This window comes from Gigantopelta aegis, chromosome 7, assembly GCF_016097555.1.
Source record: "Gigantopelta aegis isolate Gae_Host chromosome 7, Gae_host_genome, whole genome shotgun sequence".
Lineage (NCBI taxonomy): Eukaryota > Metazoa > Mollusca > Gastropoda > Neomphalida > Peltospiridae > Gigantopelta > Gigantopelta aegis.
Genome location: NC_054705.1, coordinates 29,995,253 through 30,017,160, shown reverse-complemented (window position 1 = coordinate 30,017,160; position 21,908 = coordinate 29,995,253). Strand labels below are relative to the sequence as shown.

Here is a 21,908-nt window from a genome sequence, read left to right as displayed (position 1 = left end):
CCCAGTCGAGGCATGGGATTTTTAATCCAGATACCGACTCCAAACCCTGAGTGAGTGCTCCGCAAGGCTCAGTGGGTAGGTGTAAACCACTTGCACCGACCAGTGATCCATAACTGGTTCAACAAAGGCCATGGTTTGTGCTATCCTGCCTGTGGGAAGCGCAAATAAAAGATCCCTTGCTGCCTGTCGTAAAAAGAGTAGCCTTTGTGGCGACAGCGGGTTTCCTCTAAAAACAGTGTCAGAATGACCATATGTTTGACGTCCAATAGCCGATGATAAGATAAAAAATCAATGTGCTCTAGCGGCGTCGTTAAATAAAAAACAAACTTTAACTTTGCATCACAGGATCAAACCACCTCAATCGGTGGATCCATTCAACTGATTGATTTTTTTTCTCTCATTCCAACCAGTACACCACAACTGGTCAAAGGCCGTGGTATGTGCTTTCCTGTCTGTAAGAAAGTGCATATAAAAGATCCCTTGCTGCTAATGGGAAAATGTAACAGGTTTCCTCTGATGACTACGAGTAAAAATAACCAAATGTTTGTCATCCAATAGCTGATGATTAATAAATCAATGTGCTCTAGTGTTGTTGTTAAACAAAACAAACTTTACATAAATTAACCCATCAGCACCTACATGTATTTGTTAATGGCTACTGGCTAGCACAAACATAATCAATGCATGTGATTGTATTTAGCGTCAAATATTGTATACCAGTAAGTGGGAATCTTTGCCTACTCTGTCGTAAGTTGTGTCTGTGAAGTTCATTAAATGATGAAAAGTCTTGTGTGTGTTTTAGGTTAACTATGATGAGTTTGTTAAGTATATTAAATGATGAAATGTGTTTGCTCTCAGCTGTTTGGTTTGGTGTGTGCTGTCTGTTTTGTATATTTGTATAAAGTACATGATTGTATAGTAAATGATGAAATGTGTCAAGATTAACTATGTTAATTAATGTGAAATGTTTCCAGATTAACTATGTTGGGTCTATGAAGTATGTATGTTATAATATTAAATGATGAAATGTTTTTTTCCAGATTAACTATGTTGGGTCTATGCGGTACATGTGTTATAATATTAAATGACGAAATGTTTTTTTCCAGATTAATTATGTTGGGTCTATGAAGTACATGTGTTATAATATTAAATGATGAAATGTTTGTTTTCCAGATTAACTATGTTGGCTCTCAGTTGTTTGGATTGGTGTGTGCTGTCTGTCTACGTCTCCTGCTGCACCCAGTGAGAGTTGGTCCGACTGTGCGACATGTTTTCACACTGGCCGTGGGTTTCATTATACTGTACCTCTGTATCGGCTGGTACGTTTACCTCTGTTATCTCAACTGTGCGACATGTTTTCACACTGGCCGTGGGTTTCATGATACTGTACCTCTGTATCGGCTGGTACGTTTACCTCTGTTATCTCAACTGTGCGACATGTTTTCACACTGGCCGTGGGTTTCATTATACTGTACCTCTGTATCGGCTGGTACGTTTACCTCTGTTATCTCAACTGTGCGACATGTTTTCACACTGGCCGTGGGTTTCATGATACTGTACCTCTGTATCGGCTGGTACGTTTACCTCTGTTATCTCGACTGTGCGACATGTTTTTACACTGGCCGTGGGTTTCATGATACTGTACCTCTGTATCGGCTGGTACGTTTACCTCTGTTATCTTGACTGTGCGACATGTTTTCACATTGGCCGTGGGTTTCATTATACTGTACCTCTGTATCGGCTGGTACGTTTACCTCTGTTATCTTGACTGTGCGACATGTTTTCACACTGGCCGTGGGTTTCATGATACTGTACCTCTGTATCGGCTGGTACGTTTACCTCTGTTATCTCGACTGCGACGTGTTTTTACACTGGCCGTGGGTTTCATTATACTGTACCTCTGTATCGGCTGGTACGTTTACCTCTGTTATCTCGACTGTGCGACATGTTTTCACACTGGCCGTGGGTTTCATGATACTGTACCTCTGTATCGGCTGGTACGTTTACCTCTGTTATCTCGACTGTGCGACATGTTTTCACACTGGCCGTGGGTTTCATGATACTGTACCTCTGTATCGGCTGGTACGTTTACCTCTGTTATCTCGACTGTGCGACATGTTTTCACACTGGCCGTGGGTTTCATGATACTGTACCTCTGTATCGGCTGGTACGTTTACCTCTGTTATCTCGACTGCGACGTGTTTTTACACTGGCCGTGGGTTTCATGATACTGTACCTCTGTATCGGCTGGTACGTTTACCTCTGTTATCTTGACTGTGCGACATGTTTTCACACTGGCCGTGGGTTTCATGATACTGTACCTCTGTATTGGCTGGTACGTTTACCTCTGTTATCTCGACTGTGCGACATGTTTTCACACTGGCCGTGGGTTTCATGATACTGTACCTCTGTATCGGCTGGTATGTTTACCCTCTGTTATCTGGACTGCGACATGTTTTCACACTGGCCGTGGGTTTCATGATACTGTACCTCTGTATCGGCTGGTACGTTTACCTCTGTTATCTGGACTGTGCGACATGTTTTCACACTGGCCGTGGGTTTCATGATACTGTACCTCTGTATCGGCGTGTACGTTTACCTCAGATATCTTGACTGTGTGACATGTTTTCACACTGGCCGTGGGTTTCATGATACTGTACCTCTGTATCGGCTGGTACATTTACCTCTGTTATCTTGACTGTGCGACATGTTTTCACACTGGCCGTGGGTTTCATGATACTGTACCTCTGTATCGGCTGGTACGTTTACCTCTGTTATCTTGACTGTGCGACATGTTTTCACACTGGCCGTGGGTTTCATGATACTGTATCGGCTGGTACGTTTACCTCTGTTATCTTGACTGTGCGACATGTTTTCACACTGGCCGTGGGTTTCATGATAATGTATCTCTGTATCGGCTGGTACATTTACCCTCTGTTATCTGGACTGTGCGACATGTTTTCATACTGGCCGTGGGTTTCATGATGCTGTACCTCTGTATCGGCTGGTACGTTCACCTCTGTTATCTTGACTGTGCGACATGTTTTCACACTGGCCGTGGGTTTCATGATACTGTATCGGCTGGTACGTTTACCTCTGTTATCTCAACTGTGCGACATGTTTTCACACTGGCCGTGGGTTTCATGATACTGTACCTCTGTATCGGCTGGTACGTTTACCTCTGTTATCTTGACTGTGCGACATGTTTTCACACTGGCCGTGGGTTTCATGATAATGTATCTCTGTATCGGCTGGTACATTTACCCTCTGTTATCTCGACTGTGCGACATGTTTTCACACTGGCTGTGGGTTTCATGATACTGTACCTCTGTATCGGCTGGTACGTTTACTTCTGTTATCTCGACTGTGCGACATGTTTTCACATTGGCCGTGGGTTTCATGATACTGTACCTCTGTATCGGCTGGTACGTTTACCTCTGTTATCTCGACTGTGCGACATGTTTTCACACTGGCCATGGGTTTCATGATACTGTACCTCTGTATCGGCTGGTACGTTTACCTCTGTTATCTGGACTGTGCGACATGTTTTCACACTGGCCGTGGGTTTCATGATACTGTATCTCTGTATCGGCTGAATGGTATATCAAACGCTGTGTGGTATGTGCTGTCCTGTCTGTGGGTTGGTGCATATAAAAGATCCCTTGCTACTAATAGAAAAAATGTATCGGGTTTCCTCTCTAAGACTGTTAAAATTACCAAATGTTTGTCATCCAATAGCCAATGATTAAACAAAACTAACTTTATTATTTTTTTTTTAATTAAAGTCGTTGGCTATAATTTTTAAACAGTATACAATATACTCATATAGATAAATTACAGCTTTGTACAGTGTAAACTTACACATTCCTAGCAATTTACGTCGGTGGGCCCATTGGGCTATTTCTCGCTCCAGCCAGTGCACCATGACTGGTACATCAAAGGCCGTAGTATGTGCTATCCTGTCTATAGGATGGTGCATATAAAAGATCCCTTGCTGCTAATCGAAAAAAGTAGCCCATGAAGTGGCGACAGCAGGTTTCCTCCCTCAGTATCTGTGTGGTCCTTAACCATATACCTGACGCCATATAACCGTAAATAAAATGCATTGAGTGCGTCGTTAAATAAAACACATTTCATTTCATTTCATTCGTAGCAGTTTAAATCTTTGAGAGTTGAAAATTTTCATGGTTAATTCAAATAACCCATTTAGTTTTTTGTGTAACTGATAATCATGTAAATGATATCATACATTTCAATACATTTATGAAAAATGGATTATACAATTTAATTAAACTTGCCCAAGTAATGTGTGAATAAAACTATCATTCCAGCTCTGAAAATTGCAAAAAATATCGTTTCACTCGCATGTTGTTCGTGCAAATTTAATTTTGAGTAACAGAATTCAGAGAATCATTTTCATGGATATAACTTGTTATGCCAACAGAAAATGGGTTCCCTGAAATTAATGTTGCATAACCAATAAATGGGTTACGCAAATTGTCAATTCTTAGAGGCCTGCATTCACACATTTTTCGAAGCCTTGCAACGTTTTGCTTCTGGTAGTCCTGGTGTTCGTAATACAATGTAGGCAAAAACCAAGTTTTCTTGGAATCAAAAAGAGTAAGTACTTTGAAAACTTGGATCAGCGACTTTAATGCTCAACTTGTAACTTGATTGTTAATCACCTGCCAATCCATAGCCCAGTGGTAAAGCGCTCGCTTGATGTGCAGTCGGTTTGGGATAGATCCCCATCGGTGGGCCCATTGGGCTATTTCTTGTTCCAGCCAGTGCACCACGACTGGCATACCAAAGGACGTGGTATGTGCTATCTTTTCTTTGGAATGGTGCATATAAAAGATCCCTTGCTACTAATGGAAAAATGTAGCGGGTTTCCTCTCTAAGACTATATGTCAAAATTACCAAATGTTTGACATCCAATAGTCGATTAATTCAAGGGCCATAACTTTGTCAGAAATGGAATTTATTGATTTTTGACAGAGTTGTGGCCCCTAGGAAAAAAGTTTTGGGGCCCAGTAGGGGACATGTGTTGTTAAAGTTTGTTTTGTTTAAGGACACCACTAGAGCACATTTATTTATTAATCATCCACTATTGGATATCAAACATTTGGTAATTTTGACATACAATGTAGTTTTAGAGAGGAAACCCACTACATTTTTCCATTAGTAGCAAGGGATCTTTTATATGCATCATCCCATAGGCAGGATAGCATATACCACAGCCTTTGATATATCAGTTATGGTGCACTGGCTGGAATGAAAAATAGGCCAATGTGCCCACCGATAGAGATCAATCCCAAGCCAACCTCGCATCATGCGAGACCTTTATCACTGGGCTGCGTCCAGCCCCGTCTCGTCAAATATGAAAGGTGGTCGGGGGGAAAAGGTGTGATGTGGAGGGGAAGGGGTGGGATGGGATCATGTTCCTCTTGGCTTTCCTCGCTGATGTTGGTTCCAATAATTTGACAAGTGGTACATGTATATACAATTGATTACTGTGCTGAATTTGCTTCACTTAGAATATGTTACTTGTGTGTGTGTGTAACTATGTGTGTAACCGTGTGTATTTTCAGGACTCAGTAGTAGTTTTTCCTTCAGAATTACTCAAAAGTTGCTAATTTAAAGGTGCAGACTCTAGTTTTAACTCATAAAAAAATGGACACTAAGTTTAGTTAATCTACAAACCTGTAACACACTTGAATAAAGTTACAACAGAGTGAAACAAGAGTCTATGATTTTAAAACCAGAAAATATCCTTAAAAAATAAGACTAGAACTCGAATCAATAACCGCTACTTTTAAAATGCACGTGCATTTTTAAAAACATGAAAAACGCATTTTGTGATATTAGAAACAACAGGATGACCAGAAACACTTCGGTTCTATGGAAATGGATAATCTAAACAATAAAATATAAGTAAATCACAATAAAATATAAGTAATATTTAATTTCAGTGATCACAAACGGCTCTTAATAGTGAAAAATATGCTGTACCGGTATAGTGTTTAAAAACTAGCGTCTGTTCCTTTAAAGAAACTAATATTAACCAAAGACTAAATGTTGTAGCCACTCTGTATTAAAGTGAGCAAATGGCTAATTTGGCATTGTAATAGGCTGAGCCCTGATTTTAATTAATTCAAGTTTGTTTTTATAGATCCAATGTATAGCAGATAAAAGCTAATTAATATTTTGCTTTAAATTTGCTTTTTCCCATTTCCATGGTTTCAGGCAACTATGGCACTGTCTGCTGCAGGCGACAGGATGCTACATTCTGCTGTTAGTTTTGCCGTCTAACCTTGTACATATGTAAGTAGGCCGTAATGTTGCTTTACGTTTAATGACACATGTATCTGTAATATCTATAGTCCGTCCCAGCCTCCATGAACAATGGTTTTTGTAAATAATTTTAGTTTGATTTGCCAAAGAAGAAATGTTAATTTTAATGTGTTGTGGAAATAACAAAAAACAACCTCACAACTATTTTCAGCCCTCTATATTGCGATCGATTTGGTCGCATTTGCAACCATTTGTTTCATTTGGCAGCTAAAACATTTCATAATATCTATATGAAAAATAGAAGTAGGCGTCATATGGCTCCTAGGTGGAAATGTTAACGTAGAGGCCTGATTTTTGTGTGCACTTTAGAAAACATTGGCTCAGAAATAAGTAACTTGTAGTACAAATACCATATTAAGAAAATGGCGCTCACTGTGGGAAGGACTATAAATATATAATTATATAATTAATGATCAGTTGTGAATTACTACACGTCAGTTTAATTTCCCCCAATTATTAGTCATTTTAATTATTTTTTAATTTCTATAATCATTCTAATTCTTTCCCAGTATATACAAACAATTAAAAAAATTCCCATTTGTTAAAAAACATTTTAATTCTTTCCTAATTACTAACATTTCCCCCTATTACTACAAGTAAATATGACAATTGGCAACTATTGTGATTTTCGAAGCATGAAGAAACTGTAATTCAGAACAGTATACAACTGTTTAATGAGACCTAAAATGACATATTAAGCATTGTGGATGATTTGTATGATAAGAAAATAGTTACTTGAGCATATATAATACCTACAATAATTATGACTACACGTCTGCTTCTTGTTTTCATTTTCTTAGTCATTTACATGTAGTATTAGAAGTTATGTCTTGTGTATTCATTAACAAGTACCGGCCTCGGTGGCGTCGTGGCAGGCCATCGGTCTACAGGCTGGTAGGTACTGGGTTCGGATCCCAGTCAAGGCATGGGATTTTTAATCCAGATACCGACTCCAAACCCTGAGTGAGTGCTCCGCAAGGCTCAATGGGTAGGTGTAAACCACTTGCACCGACCAGTGATCCATAACTGGTTCAACAAAGGCCATGGTTTGTGCTATCCTGCCTGTGGGAAGTGCAAATAAAAGATCCCTTGCTGCTAATCGGAAGAGTAGCCCATGTAGTGGCGACAGCGGGTTTCCTCTTAAAATATGTATGGTCCTTAACCATATGTCTGACGCCATATAACCGTAAATAAAATGTGTTGAGTGGTCGTTAAATAAAACATTTCTTTCTTTCATTAACAAGTAAATTACAGCGTTTGCATTTTTTTTATTGGTTAATATTGTTAATAATAATACATGTAGAATACAGACTGAATATGTTTTACATTAATGTTACCTATCATTATGTTGTTTATATTTAAAATGATTATTTCACAAATTATGCCAAATTATTCACTTACGAAGTTTCAATGTAGATAGACCGTCCCGAGTTTGCAGCCATCACACAAGGTTTCTGACTTACATGGCCTTTTTAATGACTAAATTTATATATTAATTACGGTACGTTTTAGTGTTTGCAATATCAGTGTCCCACATATCCAATATGTTTCTCATCATCCAAATGTTTGTTTTATAGGAGATCAAACTCTATTTTACTTTTCAATAATTTTATATTACATGTATATAAATACTTACCAATGATATCCATGTCATAAACCCATGTGATCATTTTAGTGTATTAACCCAGTTAATAATGGTATGCAAATTTGCAAGGTCTCTAGGTCATGTGTTGCTGTGGATGAGCGATTTGCTTACAAGCCAACAAGACCTGTGTATCTAATGGTAACATTTTCAAAGCTTTAGTTAAAATACATGACATCAAACTAATTTGTGCTAATCGTGATGATGTCATATTACCGATGGTGGCGACTTTAGTACTGTGATTTACTAAAAATTTAATTAAAATGTTATTTTAAAAGTGTTATAGGATAAATAAAATTCGCTACTCATGTTTTTTAATATGTAAAATATCAGCCTTGTCTAGTTGATCGGTATTTGTCTCGGCAGAGCCTCGACAAATACCGATTAACATAGACTCGGTTGATATTTTTCCATATTAAAAAACACTCATGTCGAATCCTCTCTATATATACATGTATACATGTCTGTACAAAAAAACCCCTAAAGAAACTGATTGCAAAGTAAATGACGTTTGATCTACTAGAATCAATATTCTAAACACGAAAATTCATGTAGTGTATAATTCTATTCATTAAAAAAGGCTCGGTTAGTCAAACAATTTTTTTGTCATGACAGAAAACTCTGGGTAGTCTCTTTAAAGATAATGAGTATTAGAAAAAAACAATCTCCCATGCACTCGATCATAATCTGGAGCCTAATTCACAAAGTTTCTTATTCCAGCCAGTGCACCACGACTGATATATCAAAGGCCGTGGTATGTGCTATCTTGTCTGTAGGATGGTGCATATAAAAGATCCCTTGCTACTAATGGAAAAATGTAGCGGGTTTCCTCTCTAATAAGACTATATGTCAAAATTACCAAATGTTTGACATCCAATAGCCAATGATTAATAAATCAATGTGCTTTAGGGTGTCGTTAAACAAAAAAAACTTTAAACTTTAATTCACATCACATCATCTTTGTAAGTCTGTTTGCATTACACTGTGAAATCGCAAAGATCATATTGATAATTAAACTATAAGTGGACAGTGATTAAACATTGATTGACATGTAGATACAAAAAAATTGCATTAAATGTACATTGTATTTATTATGATCAGTGTTATTAACTGTTTTTTTCTTTCTTTGTTCTAAATATATCTTTGTAGAGCAGTTTTCGTATTTGCCCTGGGGTATCTACTTTGGTGCAATGTTGTCCGTTTCATGACCGCCAGTGATGAACAGACATTTGACCACTCCTTGTGAGTATAGCATTAATACAGGTAATGTTGTATATTGTGAGGACAGAGTATTCACACCTAGTTATTGTGACTATATAATTTTGCAGTTTTTATTGGTAGGATTATATGTACTGGTGTGAAATTTTAGCCAGAATGTAACCACAGCCATTAGCGAATTGAAATATTTAGGGCCGAATTAACCAAAGCCTGTTTATGTCTTACATACATTTACAATGCTTGAAAACCTGCATTTAAGAAAAACAGGCTGCGTAAATTCGGCGTAGCCCAGTGGATCAATCCGTGTCGGTGGGCTCATTGAGCTATTTCTTGTTCCAGCCAGTGCACCACGACTGGCATATCAAAGGCTGTGGTATGTACTACCCTGTGTGTGGGATGGTGCATATAAAAGATCCCTTGCAGCTAATCGAAAAGAGTAGCCCATGAAGTGACGACAGCGGGTTTCCTCTCTCAATATCTGTGTGGTCCTTATCCATATGTCTGACGCCATATAACCGTAAATAAAATGTGTTGAGTGCATCGTTAAATAAAACATTTCTTTCTTTCTTTTGATGGGGGGATTTTTATTTACATGTTTATCTGTTGAAAATATCACTTGCTGTCATTTGAAGGAAAAAATTATTTTATTATGGATATAATATTTGAAATGGTTTCACTAATATAATAAGTATTCTGCTCTTTCAGTCCTATCACCGTGGCGACCCAGAAGTTAACAAGTTTAGCGTTTGGTATTGCCGACTGGAGACGACATCAAGAATCTGGACTCCAGCTTAAACCAGAGCAGAAGGAAAGAGCTGTCAAGTAAGAACAGAGAGAGGACTCATACCTGTAGTTGTAATGAAGACTTGGGTAGAGAGAGGACGTAGGTAGAATGAGGACTTGGGTAGAATACAGACATGGGTAGAATGAGGACATGGGTAGAGTGAGGACTTGAGTTAGAATGAAGACTTGGGGGCAATGAGGACTTGAGTTAGAATGAAGACTTGGGGACAGTGAGGACTTGAGTTAGAATGAAGACTTAGGTAGAATGAGGACTTGAATAGAGTGAGGACTTGGGTAGAATGAGGACATGGGTAGAATGAGGACTTTGGTAGAGAGAGGACTTTGGTAGAGTGAGGACTTGGGTAGAATGAGGACTTGGATACAGAGTAAGGATGTGGGTAGAGTGGGGACTTGGGTAGAATGAGGACATACATAGAGTGATGAAGTGGGTAGAGAGAAGACTTGTACCTGTAATTGGAATGAGGACTTGGGTAGAATAAGGACGTGGGTAGATTGAGAACGTGGGTAGAATGAGGACTTGGGTAGAGAGATGACTTTGATAGAGTGAGGACTTGGGTAGAGTGAGAACTTGGGTAGAATGAGGACTTGGATACAGAGTAAGGATGTGGGTAGAGTGAGGACTTGGGTAGAATGAGGACATACATAGAGTGATGAAGTGGGTAGAGAGAAGACTCATACCTGTAATTGGAATGAGGACTTGGGTAGAATGAGGATGTGGGTAGAGTGAGGACTTGGGTAGAATGAAAATGTCCATAGAGTGATGAAGTGGATAGAGAGAAGACTCATACCTGTAGTTGGAATGAGGACTTGGGTAGAATGAGGACGTGGGTAGAATGAGGACATGGGTAGAATGAGGACATGGGTAGAATGAGGATGTGGGTAGAGTGAGGACTTGGGTAGAATGAAGACATCCATAGAGTGATGAAGTGGATAGAGAGAAGACTCATACCTGTAGTTGGAATGAGGACTTGGGTAGAATGAGAACTTGGATAGAATGATAACATGGGTAGAGAGAGGACTCATACATGTAGTTGTAATGAGGACTTAGGTAGAGTGAGGACATGCATAGAGTAAGGATGTGGGTAGAGAGAGGACTCATACCTGTAGTTGTAATGAGGACTTAGGTAGAGTGAGGACATGCATAGAGTGAGGATGTGGTTAGAGAGAGGACTCATACCTGTAGTTGCGGTGATAGAAATAAGCTTGTCAGGACAAACGGACAAGTGCTTATTTCGAACGCAGAGTTGTAATGAAGACATGGGTAGAGTGAGAATGTGGGTAAAGAGAGAACTCATACATGTAGTTGTAATGAAGACTTGGGTAGAGTGAGGACTTGGGTAGAGTGGGTAGAGTGAGGACTTGGGTAGAGCGAGGACTTGGGTACAATGAGGACCTGGGTACAATGAGTTGCCAACCTGGATACAGAGATGGAGAACATTAGTTAATAAATGTTCATACTTTATGAGTTTGTATGTGGTGTCTTTACAGAAAAATGCCGACCATGCTGGAGTTTTACAGTTTCATCTTCGGATTCCAAGGAGTGATGGCGGGACCCTTCTGTTTCTTTACTGATTTTATTGATTTCATAGAAGGTCGGCACTTACAGAAAATAGTCACGGTACATGCGTTTCTGTCTAACAGTCCATTTTATCTCATAGAACGATTGATTGATTGTTTAATGACATCCCAAAACAAAAATATGTTGACTGATACAAAAGGCTATCCCTACCAATAGCCCAGCTAGGAATATTTTATTTTAATTTCCCATAGGCAGGACAGTACTTACCACAGCCTTTATGGTACCAGTCATGGGACTGTGGTGGTAATTGGAAACAATGTGCAGTTCCATTGAGGACAGTCAGTGTTGTGTCACATCACACCTTAACCGAACATTCTAACCACAGATTTACATCCAGGCCCACTTACTGATATCAAGTGTCAAAGGTTTTGTTAAAGAAGAAAAGACGAAAGGACGATCGATACTAAAGTTTACATCCAGGCCCACTTACTGATCAAGTGTCAAAGGTTTTTTGTTAAAGAAGAAAAGACGAAAGGACGATCGATACTAAAGTTGAACAAATTACTAATTATAAAATGTAAACAGCTGTAGAGCTGATGTTGCCTTTCATGCCTGGATGTCATAGAATATTCACTTAGCAGACATCCGTAAGTATTGCCACTTTCACAGTGGAAAAAACATTTCTTCTTTTTAAAACTGTTTTGTTTTCCTCAAAAGTTGCACAATGGCGGCTTCCTGCTAATATTATTTCTGAACTTCTGCTTTGAAATGTAAACATTATACCTTCAACTTTATGCACAGAAAATTATATATACTACTCAAAAGAATTTAAGGGTCAGACGATATTTTCGACATTATTTTCTGAATGTCAATTATATTAGCTAGACCATAATGTCACGCATGGTATTGTTCCATTTTGACGAAAGTGGGTCTAAGCAACCCATAAATGAATTAAAATCCACTGTCATTGACACTGTCGACTAGTTCTAATGGCGAAAACATGCTTACATTTGCACGTAAATTAGGGCGAAAGCGAAAGGTCTGCTAAGTGCCCATAACTTGCTTTTTCACAAAGCGCTTCATTTGCACGCTTTGCATGTGTATTCCATGTTCCCAATGCTGAATTTCCATATAATTGGAGCTTGAGTTCGGGTACGGTGCACACTCCAAATTCGACAATGGTACGACATCAACTGACTATCGAAGATCGAGGAAGGCCTATTGCTTGGCTTCAGGATGGCAATACGCAAAGAAATGTTGCTCTGAGACTTGGTGTCAGTCAGAGTGTCGTTGGCCGACTGTGGCAACGGTACCAAGCAACGAATTCTGTTCGAAATCGTCCACGTTCGGGAAGACCCCAAAGCGCTACAAATAGAGAGGACCGCTACATCACCAATATGGCTCTACGTCAACGCACAACCACTGCACGCCGATTACGTGACAATCTGCGGACTGCGACTGGAACTCGCGTGTCTGATCAAACATACACAATCGTCTGAGAGCCAATAATCTACGCTGCCGTCGCCAGGCTGTTCGACCACCACTCCTACCACGTCACTGGTGCACACTTCATCTGCGGTGGCAACGTGTTCAGTGGGGTCGAGTGATGTTCACTGGTGAGTCCAGGTTTAGTCTCCAGTTCAACGACGGTCGGGTTCGTGTCTACAGACGTCCTGGGGAGCGCTTCGCTGATGTTAACGTTAGACAACGTCACCGGTTCGGTGGTGGCAGCGTCATGGTGTGGGGCGGCATCTCTATCCACCACAGGACCCCCCTCTGTGGTGGATGGCAATCTGAATGGAATCCGCTATTTGAATGAGATTATCCGGCCGTTGGTTCTCCCAGGCCTTCAGCAGATTGGCGGCGGGGCAGTTCTGCAGGATGACAATGCCAGACCCCACCGCGCCAGGGTGGTAACGGACTTTCTCAGACTACAAGGTATCGCCAGGATGGATTGGCCAGCATACATTTGTATTCGCCTGACTTAGCCCCAATAGAGCACGCCTGGGACGAATTAGGCAGGAGAGTTCGGGATAACCATGCCCCTCCGGCCAACCTTCATGATCTGGGTCAACTTCTTATGGCAGAGTGGCAGGCCATTCCCCAAGAGTTCTTCAGACGTCTGATCAACAGCATGAGGCAACGATGTGTCGAGTGTATTCGCGCCAGGGGTGGATTCACACACTATTAAACGAATGTTCTAATGTGTAAAATCCATGTTTGACAACCTTCAACTTTGACAGCATGTCATGTGACTTTCTTGTATACAGTGACGTTTATTTGTGGGTTTTTGTAAATATGGAACAATAAATTAAATTTTTGGTGTAGTTTACATCATCAATCTAATACACTCTGAAACTTATTTGGTTATAAATTTTTGACCCTTAAATTCTTTTGAGTAGTATATATTGAACCAAATCATTAAATTTACTATTATTGTAAATTGTTTTTCTTAGGTAGAGAATCTTTAGAAGTTGACCCATGGAATTGAAGTTCATTTGAAGCAAACACTCTGTAATATTATGTTAAGTTGATGTTGTTGACAAGTTTGCTGTCTTAATGCAACTCATCTGTCTCTTAACAGCTCTGTTTAGCTGCCGATAGGTCAGCTTGCCAGATTTGGTGGATTTGCTGATTTCATAAGTTTTGTTATGATGAAATAAGACCGTCATTTTGTCGCACTGAAGGGCGACTCTGTTTATACAATATGCAAGAAAATTATACTTTCAATATTCATAATGAGCAAAGGTTATAGGTGGGGATCGATTAATTTGTAGTTAATTCATCACAAATAAATGTCAAAACGTACTTATAACTTTGATAAGATATTGCACCTTGAAGATCTACCTGTATTGGTAAATTGGAACCAGGGTTGCAGAAATGAAACATATTTCACTAGCTCGCCGGACCAGAACCAACTAAAATTTACTAGCCCGCAATAATTTGTACTAGCCCGCCAATCTATATAATAATATATTATTAATAATATAATATACCGTGTCTTCACTTCAAATGATATATATACATGTATATGAATATATTGACAAAACATTATTAAGAACACCTGGTAAGTGATCAACATCGCGTGGCCCGTCAACTCGTCTGTTGGAATTTTTACTCGTATTTGGCCAGAGAGCTACACATGTAGTACTTTCTGCACCCCTGGGAACAGTGAAAAGATATTATATACAAAAATGTGGCTAGTGGCTTTTTAGAAAATGGTTCAAATGCTGCAGAGAGGTACATCACTTTTGTGAATAGTTAGCCAAGCACTTAGCTTATCTAAACATTGTGTGCCAACATAGATTGTTGTAAATTTAAACAAGTCTTTTCTTCATTTTGTGATTTCTCTGGAATGTACTCTGTGTTTCTCAAGTTAACCAGACCTTTTGAATATATTGTTTTGAAATTTTGTATTACAAATTTAAATAATATAGCTTCAAATGTAAATTTTAAAACTCCTGTAGCCAACACAATAACTTTGTTGATTAATTATATTGCATACTCTCAACAACAAAAAAACCCTCACTCCCCAACCCTCTAACTTTCTACCCACTAAATTAATTAAAATTTGAAATTGTTGTTCTTTTGTAGAGTGATGATTCTAAAAATGAAAAGAGGAGACATAATATTTCTCCGGTGGTAAGTAAAAGTGAGAGATTAAGTTCTTGAATTAAAACCCACAACTTCAAATGCCTTGTTTTTATAATAATATTCAGTCGAGTGTTACACTCTGATGCACAATAAAAGAGTCACAAAGTAAGATGTGAAAACGTATAGTGGGTCTAGACTATGGAATGCGAAGATTTTAGATGGGATTGAGTCATACTTCCCCAGGAAATACATTTAATAAAAAGAAAATTCACTATTAGCAGGGGTGGTGGGGGTGGTGTGCATGCCTGTATTATTTACTGTACTATATACCTGTCTTATTAGCGTAGCCCAGTGGTAAAGCGCTCACTTGATGCACAGTCGGTTTGGGGTCGATCCCTGTTGGTGGGTCCATTGGGCTATTTCCCATTCTAGCCAGTACACCATGACTGGCATATAAAAAGCCATGGTATGTACTACCCTGTCTGTGGGATGGTGCATATAAAAGATCCCTTGCTGCTAATCGAAAAGAGTAGCCCATGAAGTGGCGACAGCAGGTTTCCTCCCTCAATATCTTTATGGTCCTTAACCATATGTCCGATGCCAAATAAATTGTGTTGAGTACGTCATTAAATAAAATATTTCCTTCCTTCGTCCTGTCTTATTATTCACTACCAGTCCAACCAGAGAGAACTATAGGTTTCATCTCCGTCCTTCTGTCTGTCTGTCTGTCCCACATATAGTTTTCCGGATGGGTTTTTCACAATGCCTCAAGATAATGAGCTAAAATTTAGTGTATAGCTTTATCATTTTCTGTTACAGATCAAGTTTGAGTTATAGCCTTTGAACTTTGAACTTTGAAACTTTTTTTTGCAATGCCTGAAGATACTGAGATGAAATTTTGTATATGGAGGATTCATCTCAAGTATTTATTACTTCTAAAATAATATTTTTATTTGATATTTAGCAAATCACAGTACTAAAGTCTCCTCCATCAGTAATATGACGTCATCACGGTTAGCACAGATTAGTTTGAAGTCACGCTAAATCTTATGAAAACGTTACGCTCAGCTATACAGGTCTTGTTGGCTTGTAAACAAATGACCCATTCATAGCAACACATTATTACTGATAGAGACATTGCAAATTTGCATATGCCTTTAAATTTGCATACCATTATTAACCGGGCTGATACACTAAATTATCACATGGGTTTATGACATGGATACCATGGGTAAGTTATAGAATAAATAGCTTTGTCACATACTGTTACAGATAAAGTTGAACTTTCATGGCGATTTCCCCATTGTTAGGACATATGAAAATTAGTTTGGCCTGGTAAGGGACATATACTGCTTTATTATCCACATGGTTCAACATAACCGAGTTAATAATAATCATACGAAGCACATGTGTAATAACAAGTGTAATGATGGGAAGCGATGTCATAACATGACGTTGCTTCTTCAGTCCTAGCTCAGACTGTGCACTTGGAAATATGATGTCATTTCATCGACTCCATTCAGTTGTGGCTGAAATATTTTGAGTTGGGTCTTCTTATTCATAAAGAAAACAACAATAATAATATGGATAAAAAAGAAATTATTACACTCGCGTGTGAGTCATACTGATTTTATGAAACTTGTGTCAGGATTCATTTATTACCCTCGTTCTCGCTCCGGCAATACAAAAATCCTGACACTCATTTCGTAAAATCAGTACAACACACAAGCTCGTATAATAATCTCTATTTAGCAATACTCTCAGAATGCTTGTCTCCATATCTAAAATCAGTACAACACACAAGCTCGTATAATAATCTCTATTTAGCAATACTCTCAGAATGCTTGTCTCCATATCTAAAATCAGTACAACACACAAGCTCGTATAATAATCTCTATTTAGCAATACTCTCAGAATGCTTGTCTCCATATCTAAAATCAGTACAACACACAAGCTCGTATAATAATCTCTATTTAGCAATACTCTCAGAATGCTTTTCTCCATATCTTAATTCTTCATTAAAGATGACACGTTTTAGGATTTTCTGTTTTTGTTTTTGGTACGTTAACAAACTGTATGCATTGGAAACACATCTGGATGTTTCTTTTCTTTATAGGGAGCAGTGGGATGGAAACTGTTGTCCAGCATGGTGTTAATAATAATCTTTATATACTTTGTTCCGTACTTCCCAGTGTCAGTTTTAGTAGGCAAGTATCTCTTCAAGTTACTTTGTAATTAATTATTAGTCCCCTACCAGTCCAGCAGGAGGGAACTATAGGTTTCATCTCCATTCTTCTGTCTGTCTGTCCGTCCGTCTGTCCATCCATCTGTCCATCTGTCTGTCTCATATATTTTTTTTTTTCTGGATGTTCTTTTAACAATGCCTTGAGATATTAAGCTGAAATTTTCTGTATGTCTTTATCATATACTTTTACAGATCAAGTTTAACGTTCATGGTGATTTACCCATTTTCATTGAATTATGGCCCTTAAATTTAAGAGATACGAAAATGTGTTGGGCCCAGTAGGGGACATGTATTGCTTTAGGTCTCACTACACAGATGTCATATGTCATTGGAAACCATGTTAAATTTTCCAAATTCAAATGAAGATTGCCAAAAGAACGGGTTCTTGTTGGCACTAACAAAATACATGTACACCATTGCGAACATACATTATATAAGCATTTAGTTTAACTCCAAACTTGAGAACATTTCCATCTCAGTTTTTTGCTATATAACCGCATCTGGTTGTAGTATCGGTCCGAACAGCTGGTTCATGAACCCATTCACAACCACTGGTTCTTCCGCTATACACCCATGTCCCCAAAAGTCAATGCACAATATTGCAAAATAACGTGGGCAAAATACAACCAGAAGGCTTAATTAATTACCATTGAAAAATACAAATTGTTTTAATTCTTCTCCAGTTACTAGAAGGTAACCACAACATATGTCACAATTAGGAACTGTAGTGGACTGTGATGAATGAAATCTCACCCGGAAGTGAACTGTGTAGTGAGACCTTAGCAGTACTCTCAGAATGTTTGTTTTCTGATGATAACTTTACGAGTGTTGTGTTACTTTCTGATGATAACTTTATGAATGTTGTGTTACTTTCTGATGATAACTTTATGAATGTTGTGTTACTTTCTGATGATAACTTTACGAGTGTTGTGTTACTTTCTGATGATAACTTTACCAGTGTTGTGTTACTTTCTGATGATAACTTTACCAATGTTGTGTTACTTTCTGGTGATACTTTACGAGTGTTGTGTTACTTTCTGATGATAACTTTATGAGTGTTGTGTTACTTTCTGATGATAACTTTACGAGTGTTGTGTTACTTTCAGATGATAACGTTACCAATGTTGTGTTACTTTCAGATGATAACTTTATGAGTGTTGTGTTACTTTCAGATGATAACTTTATGAATGTTGTGTTACTTTCTGATGATAACTTCATGAGTGTTGTGTTACTTTATGATGATAACTTTACCAATGTTGTGTTACTTTCTGATGATAATATTATCATATTGTGTTATTTTCAGATGATAACTTTACCAACAGTCACAATTTCCTCTATAAAGCCATCTACCTGTACATATGTTTGTTTGGTTTTCGCGTCCGGTACTACATTGGCTGGATTTTAGGTGAGATTTTCAGCATAGTTTTCTCCCATATGCTTATTTTATTTTATAAATGCACTAGAGTGAAATTATAATTAACATCATATGATAAATTAGGTAAAGAACACTGTATGAAGTATATTTAGATGTATTTTCTTATCAGGTCTATGCTCATTTATGTCCAAGATTCTGTTTTCACAATTATAATGGAATCGTAGGGCTAGCTCTGGCACTCAGCCAATTCGCCAATTGTGAATTTTAAAAACAATTGGCAAATTTAATTTTGGCAAAATAATTTCCTATAATAATTGATATTTTGTTTGAAAATAACTGGGTTTCAGCAATATTTTAATTTTAATGGATAATTTGGCGAAAGTTTCAGCTTACCCAGAACTAGCCCTGTATAGGGTGGCCAAATATAGTTACTGTATAATTTAATTAAGGGCCTAAACTTTTCCCTGGATGTGACAAATATCCATATAGTAATGTTGTTCTCGCTTTTTGGAGGGCACCCAATATATGTTGTTCTTGCTTTTTGGAGGGCACCCAATGTATCATGTTGTTCTCGCTTTTTGGAGGGCACCCAATATATCATGTTCTTGCTTTTTGGAGGGCACCCAATATATCATGTTGTTCTTGCTTTTTGAAGGGCACCAAATATATCATGTTGTTCTCGCTTTTTGGAGGGCACCCAATATATCATGTTGTTCTCGCTTTTTAGAGGGCACCCAATATATCATGTTGTTCTCGCTTTTTAGAGGGCACCCAATATATCATGTTCTCATTTTTGAAGGGCACCCAATATATCATGTTGATCTCACTTTTTAGAAGGCACCCAATATATCATGTTGTTCTCACTTTTTAGAGGGCACCCAATATACAGTGAAACCCCTCTAAAACGAACACCTTGGGACCAAGTAAAATGTCCGGTAATAAGAGGTATCCTGTTTAGAGAGGTCAAGTTGTGTACTGATTTTTAAAAAAAGGACCATGAAAAATGTCCAGTTTGGGGGAATTCCGGTTTACACAGGGTCCGGTTTTGAGAGGTTCCACTGTATCATGTTGTTTTCACTTTTTGGAGGGCACCAAATATACATGTATCATGTTCTCACTTTTTGGAGGGCACCCAATATATCATGTTGTTCTCACTTTTTGGAGGGCACCAAATATACATGTATCATGTTGTTCTCACTTTATGGAGGGCACTCAATATATCATGATCTCATTTTTTGGAGGGCACCCAATATATCATGTTGTTCTCGCTTTTTGGAGGGCACCCAATATATCATGTTGTTCTCACTTTTTGGAGGGACTCAATATATCATGTTGTTCTCACTTTGGAGGACACCCAATATATCATGTTCTAGCTTTTTGGAGGGCACCCAATATATCATGTTCCTTCTTTTTGGAGGGTACCCAATATATCATGTTGTTCTCTCTTTTTGGAGGGCACCCAATATATCATGTTCTCTCTTTTTGGAGGGCACCCAATATATCATGTTCTACAAACTGTATGAGTTCATGATTTATCTGTAGCACCGTATAAATTATATCTTGGATTTTCATAATAATAGTTTACACAGTAATTGTTGCCCATATCAAATATGCAATGTTAGGATTAAATAAAAAGCATCTTCCTATATTTTACAAATTCAAATATTTTACAAAAAGAGAAAAAAATGGAAAGAGAGTGGTTTTACAACTGTTACAGTTTTGATAAAAAAGATATTTTAAAATTAACTGCATTCTACGTCTTTTATTTCTGTTGCATTTATTTTTTATGATTTATGATTACATGAACATTGTGTAATCGGGTATATGTATTGTTTTTGGCATGAAGATTTGGCCAAATTGAACTGAATTTGTTTTTGATGTTTTATGATTATACAAATGTGTAATTGGGTATATATATATTTATATATTGTTTTTGACATGACTACTTGCCCTCATTGAAATGAGTTTGCTTTTGACATTTTATGATCATATAAACATGTGTAATTGTGTATCTTTATTGTTTTTGGCATGGAGATTTACCCTCATTGAAATGAGTTTGTTTGCAGCGGATGCAGTCAACAATGCGGCTGGGTTAGGCTTCAGTGGATTTGACGAGCGCGGAGAAGCCAAGTGGGACCTGATGACGAATGTCAAACTCTTTAAAATCGAGGTAGCCATTTTATATCAGTTCGAGTTCTCTCAGAAATTAAATTCCACTCAGTGGCTTAAACGAAAGTATTACGGAAATTACTCCCTATATTATTAACTACAGTTCAATCCCGTCAGTGCTCGAGAAAGTGTTCGACCCATCGGGTAGTTCGACCTTGGTCCGGTGTAGACATGTTTCACTGTACACACTATCTGCTATTTATAAACCAGATAAATATTAGGTCCCCGACATGGTCCGGTGTAGACATGTTTCACTGTACACACTATCTGCTATTTATAAACCAGATAAATATTAGGTCCCCGACATGGTCCGGTGTAGACATGTTTCACTGTACACACTATCTGCTACTTTTATAAACCAAATAAATATTAGGTCTATGTTTCACTGTACACACTATCTGCTATTTATATAAATATTAGGTCTGCTATTTATAAACCAGATAAATATTAGGTCCCCGACATGGTCCGGTGTAGACATGTTTCACTGTACACACTATCTGCTATTTATAAACCAGATAAATATTAGGTCCCCGACATGGTCCGGTGTAGACATGTTTCACTGTACACACTATCTGCTATTTATAAACCAGATAAATATTAGGTCCCCGACATGGTCCGGTGTAGACATGTTTCACTGTACACACTATCTGCTATTTATAAACCAGATAAATATTAGGTCCCCGACATGGTCCGGTGTAGACATGTTTCACTGTACACACTATCTGCTATTTATAAACCAGATAAATATTAGGTCCCCGACATGGTCCGGTGTAGACATGTTTCACTGTACACACTATCTGCTATTTATAAACCAGATAAATATTAGGTCCCCGACATGGTCCGGTGTAGACATGTTTCACTGTACACACTATCTGCTATTTATAAACCAGATAAATATTAGGTCCCCGACATGGTCCGGTGTAGACATGTTTCACTGTACACACTATCTGCTATTTATAAACCAGATAAATATTAGGTCCCCGACATG

At 38.2% G+C, this 21,908-nt stretch overlaps 1 protein-coding gene across 1 annotated transcript in view; it reads left to right on the top strand.

Moving 5' to 3' along the window:
* Positions 1-21,908, top strand: part of LOC121377375 (lysophospholipid acyltransferase 2-like) — a 46,445-nt gene that overhangs the window by 13,804 nt on the left and 10,733 nt on the right. The window contains exons 2-10 of the mRNA XM_041505349.1: positions 1,174-1,319; positions 6,247-6,324; positions 9,146-9,238; positions 9,920-10,036; positions 11,507-11,636; positions 15,132-15,179; positions 17,248-17,338; positions 18,680-18,781; positions 20,818-20,921. Of these exons, the coding sequence (XP_041361283.1) occupies positions 1,174-1,319; positions 6,247-6,324; positions 9,146-9,238; positions 9,920-10,036; positions 11,507-11,636; positions 15,132-15,179; positions 17,248-17,338; positions 18,680-18,781; positions 20,818-20,921 (909 nt within the window). The remainder of the gene's footprint in view (positions 1-1,173; positions 1,320-6,246; positions 6,325-9,145; positions 9,239-9,919; positions 10,037-11,506; positions 11,637-15,131; positions 15,180-17,247; positions 17,339-18,679; positions 18,782-20,817; positions 20,922-21,908) is intronic.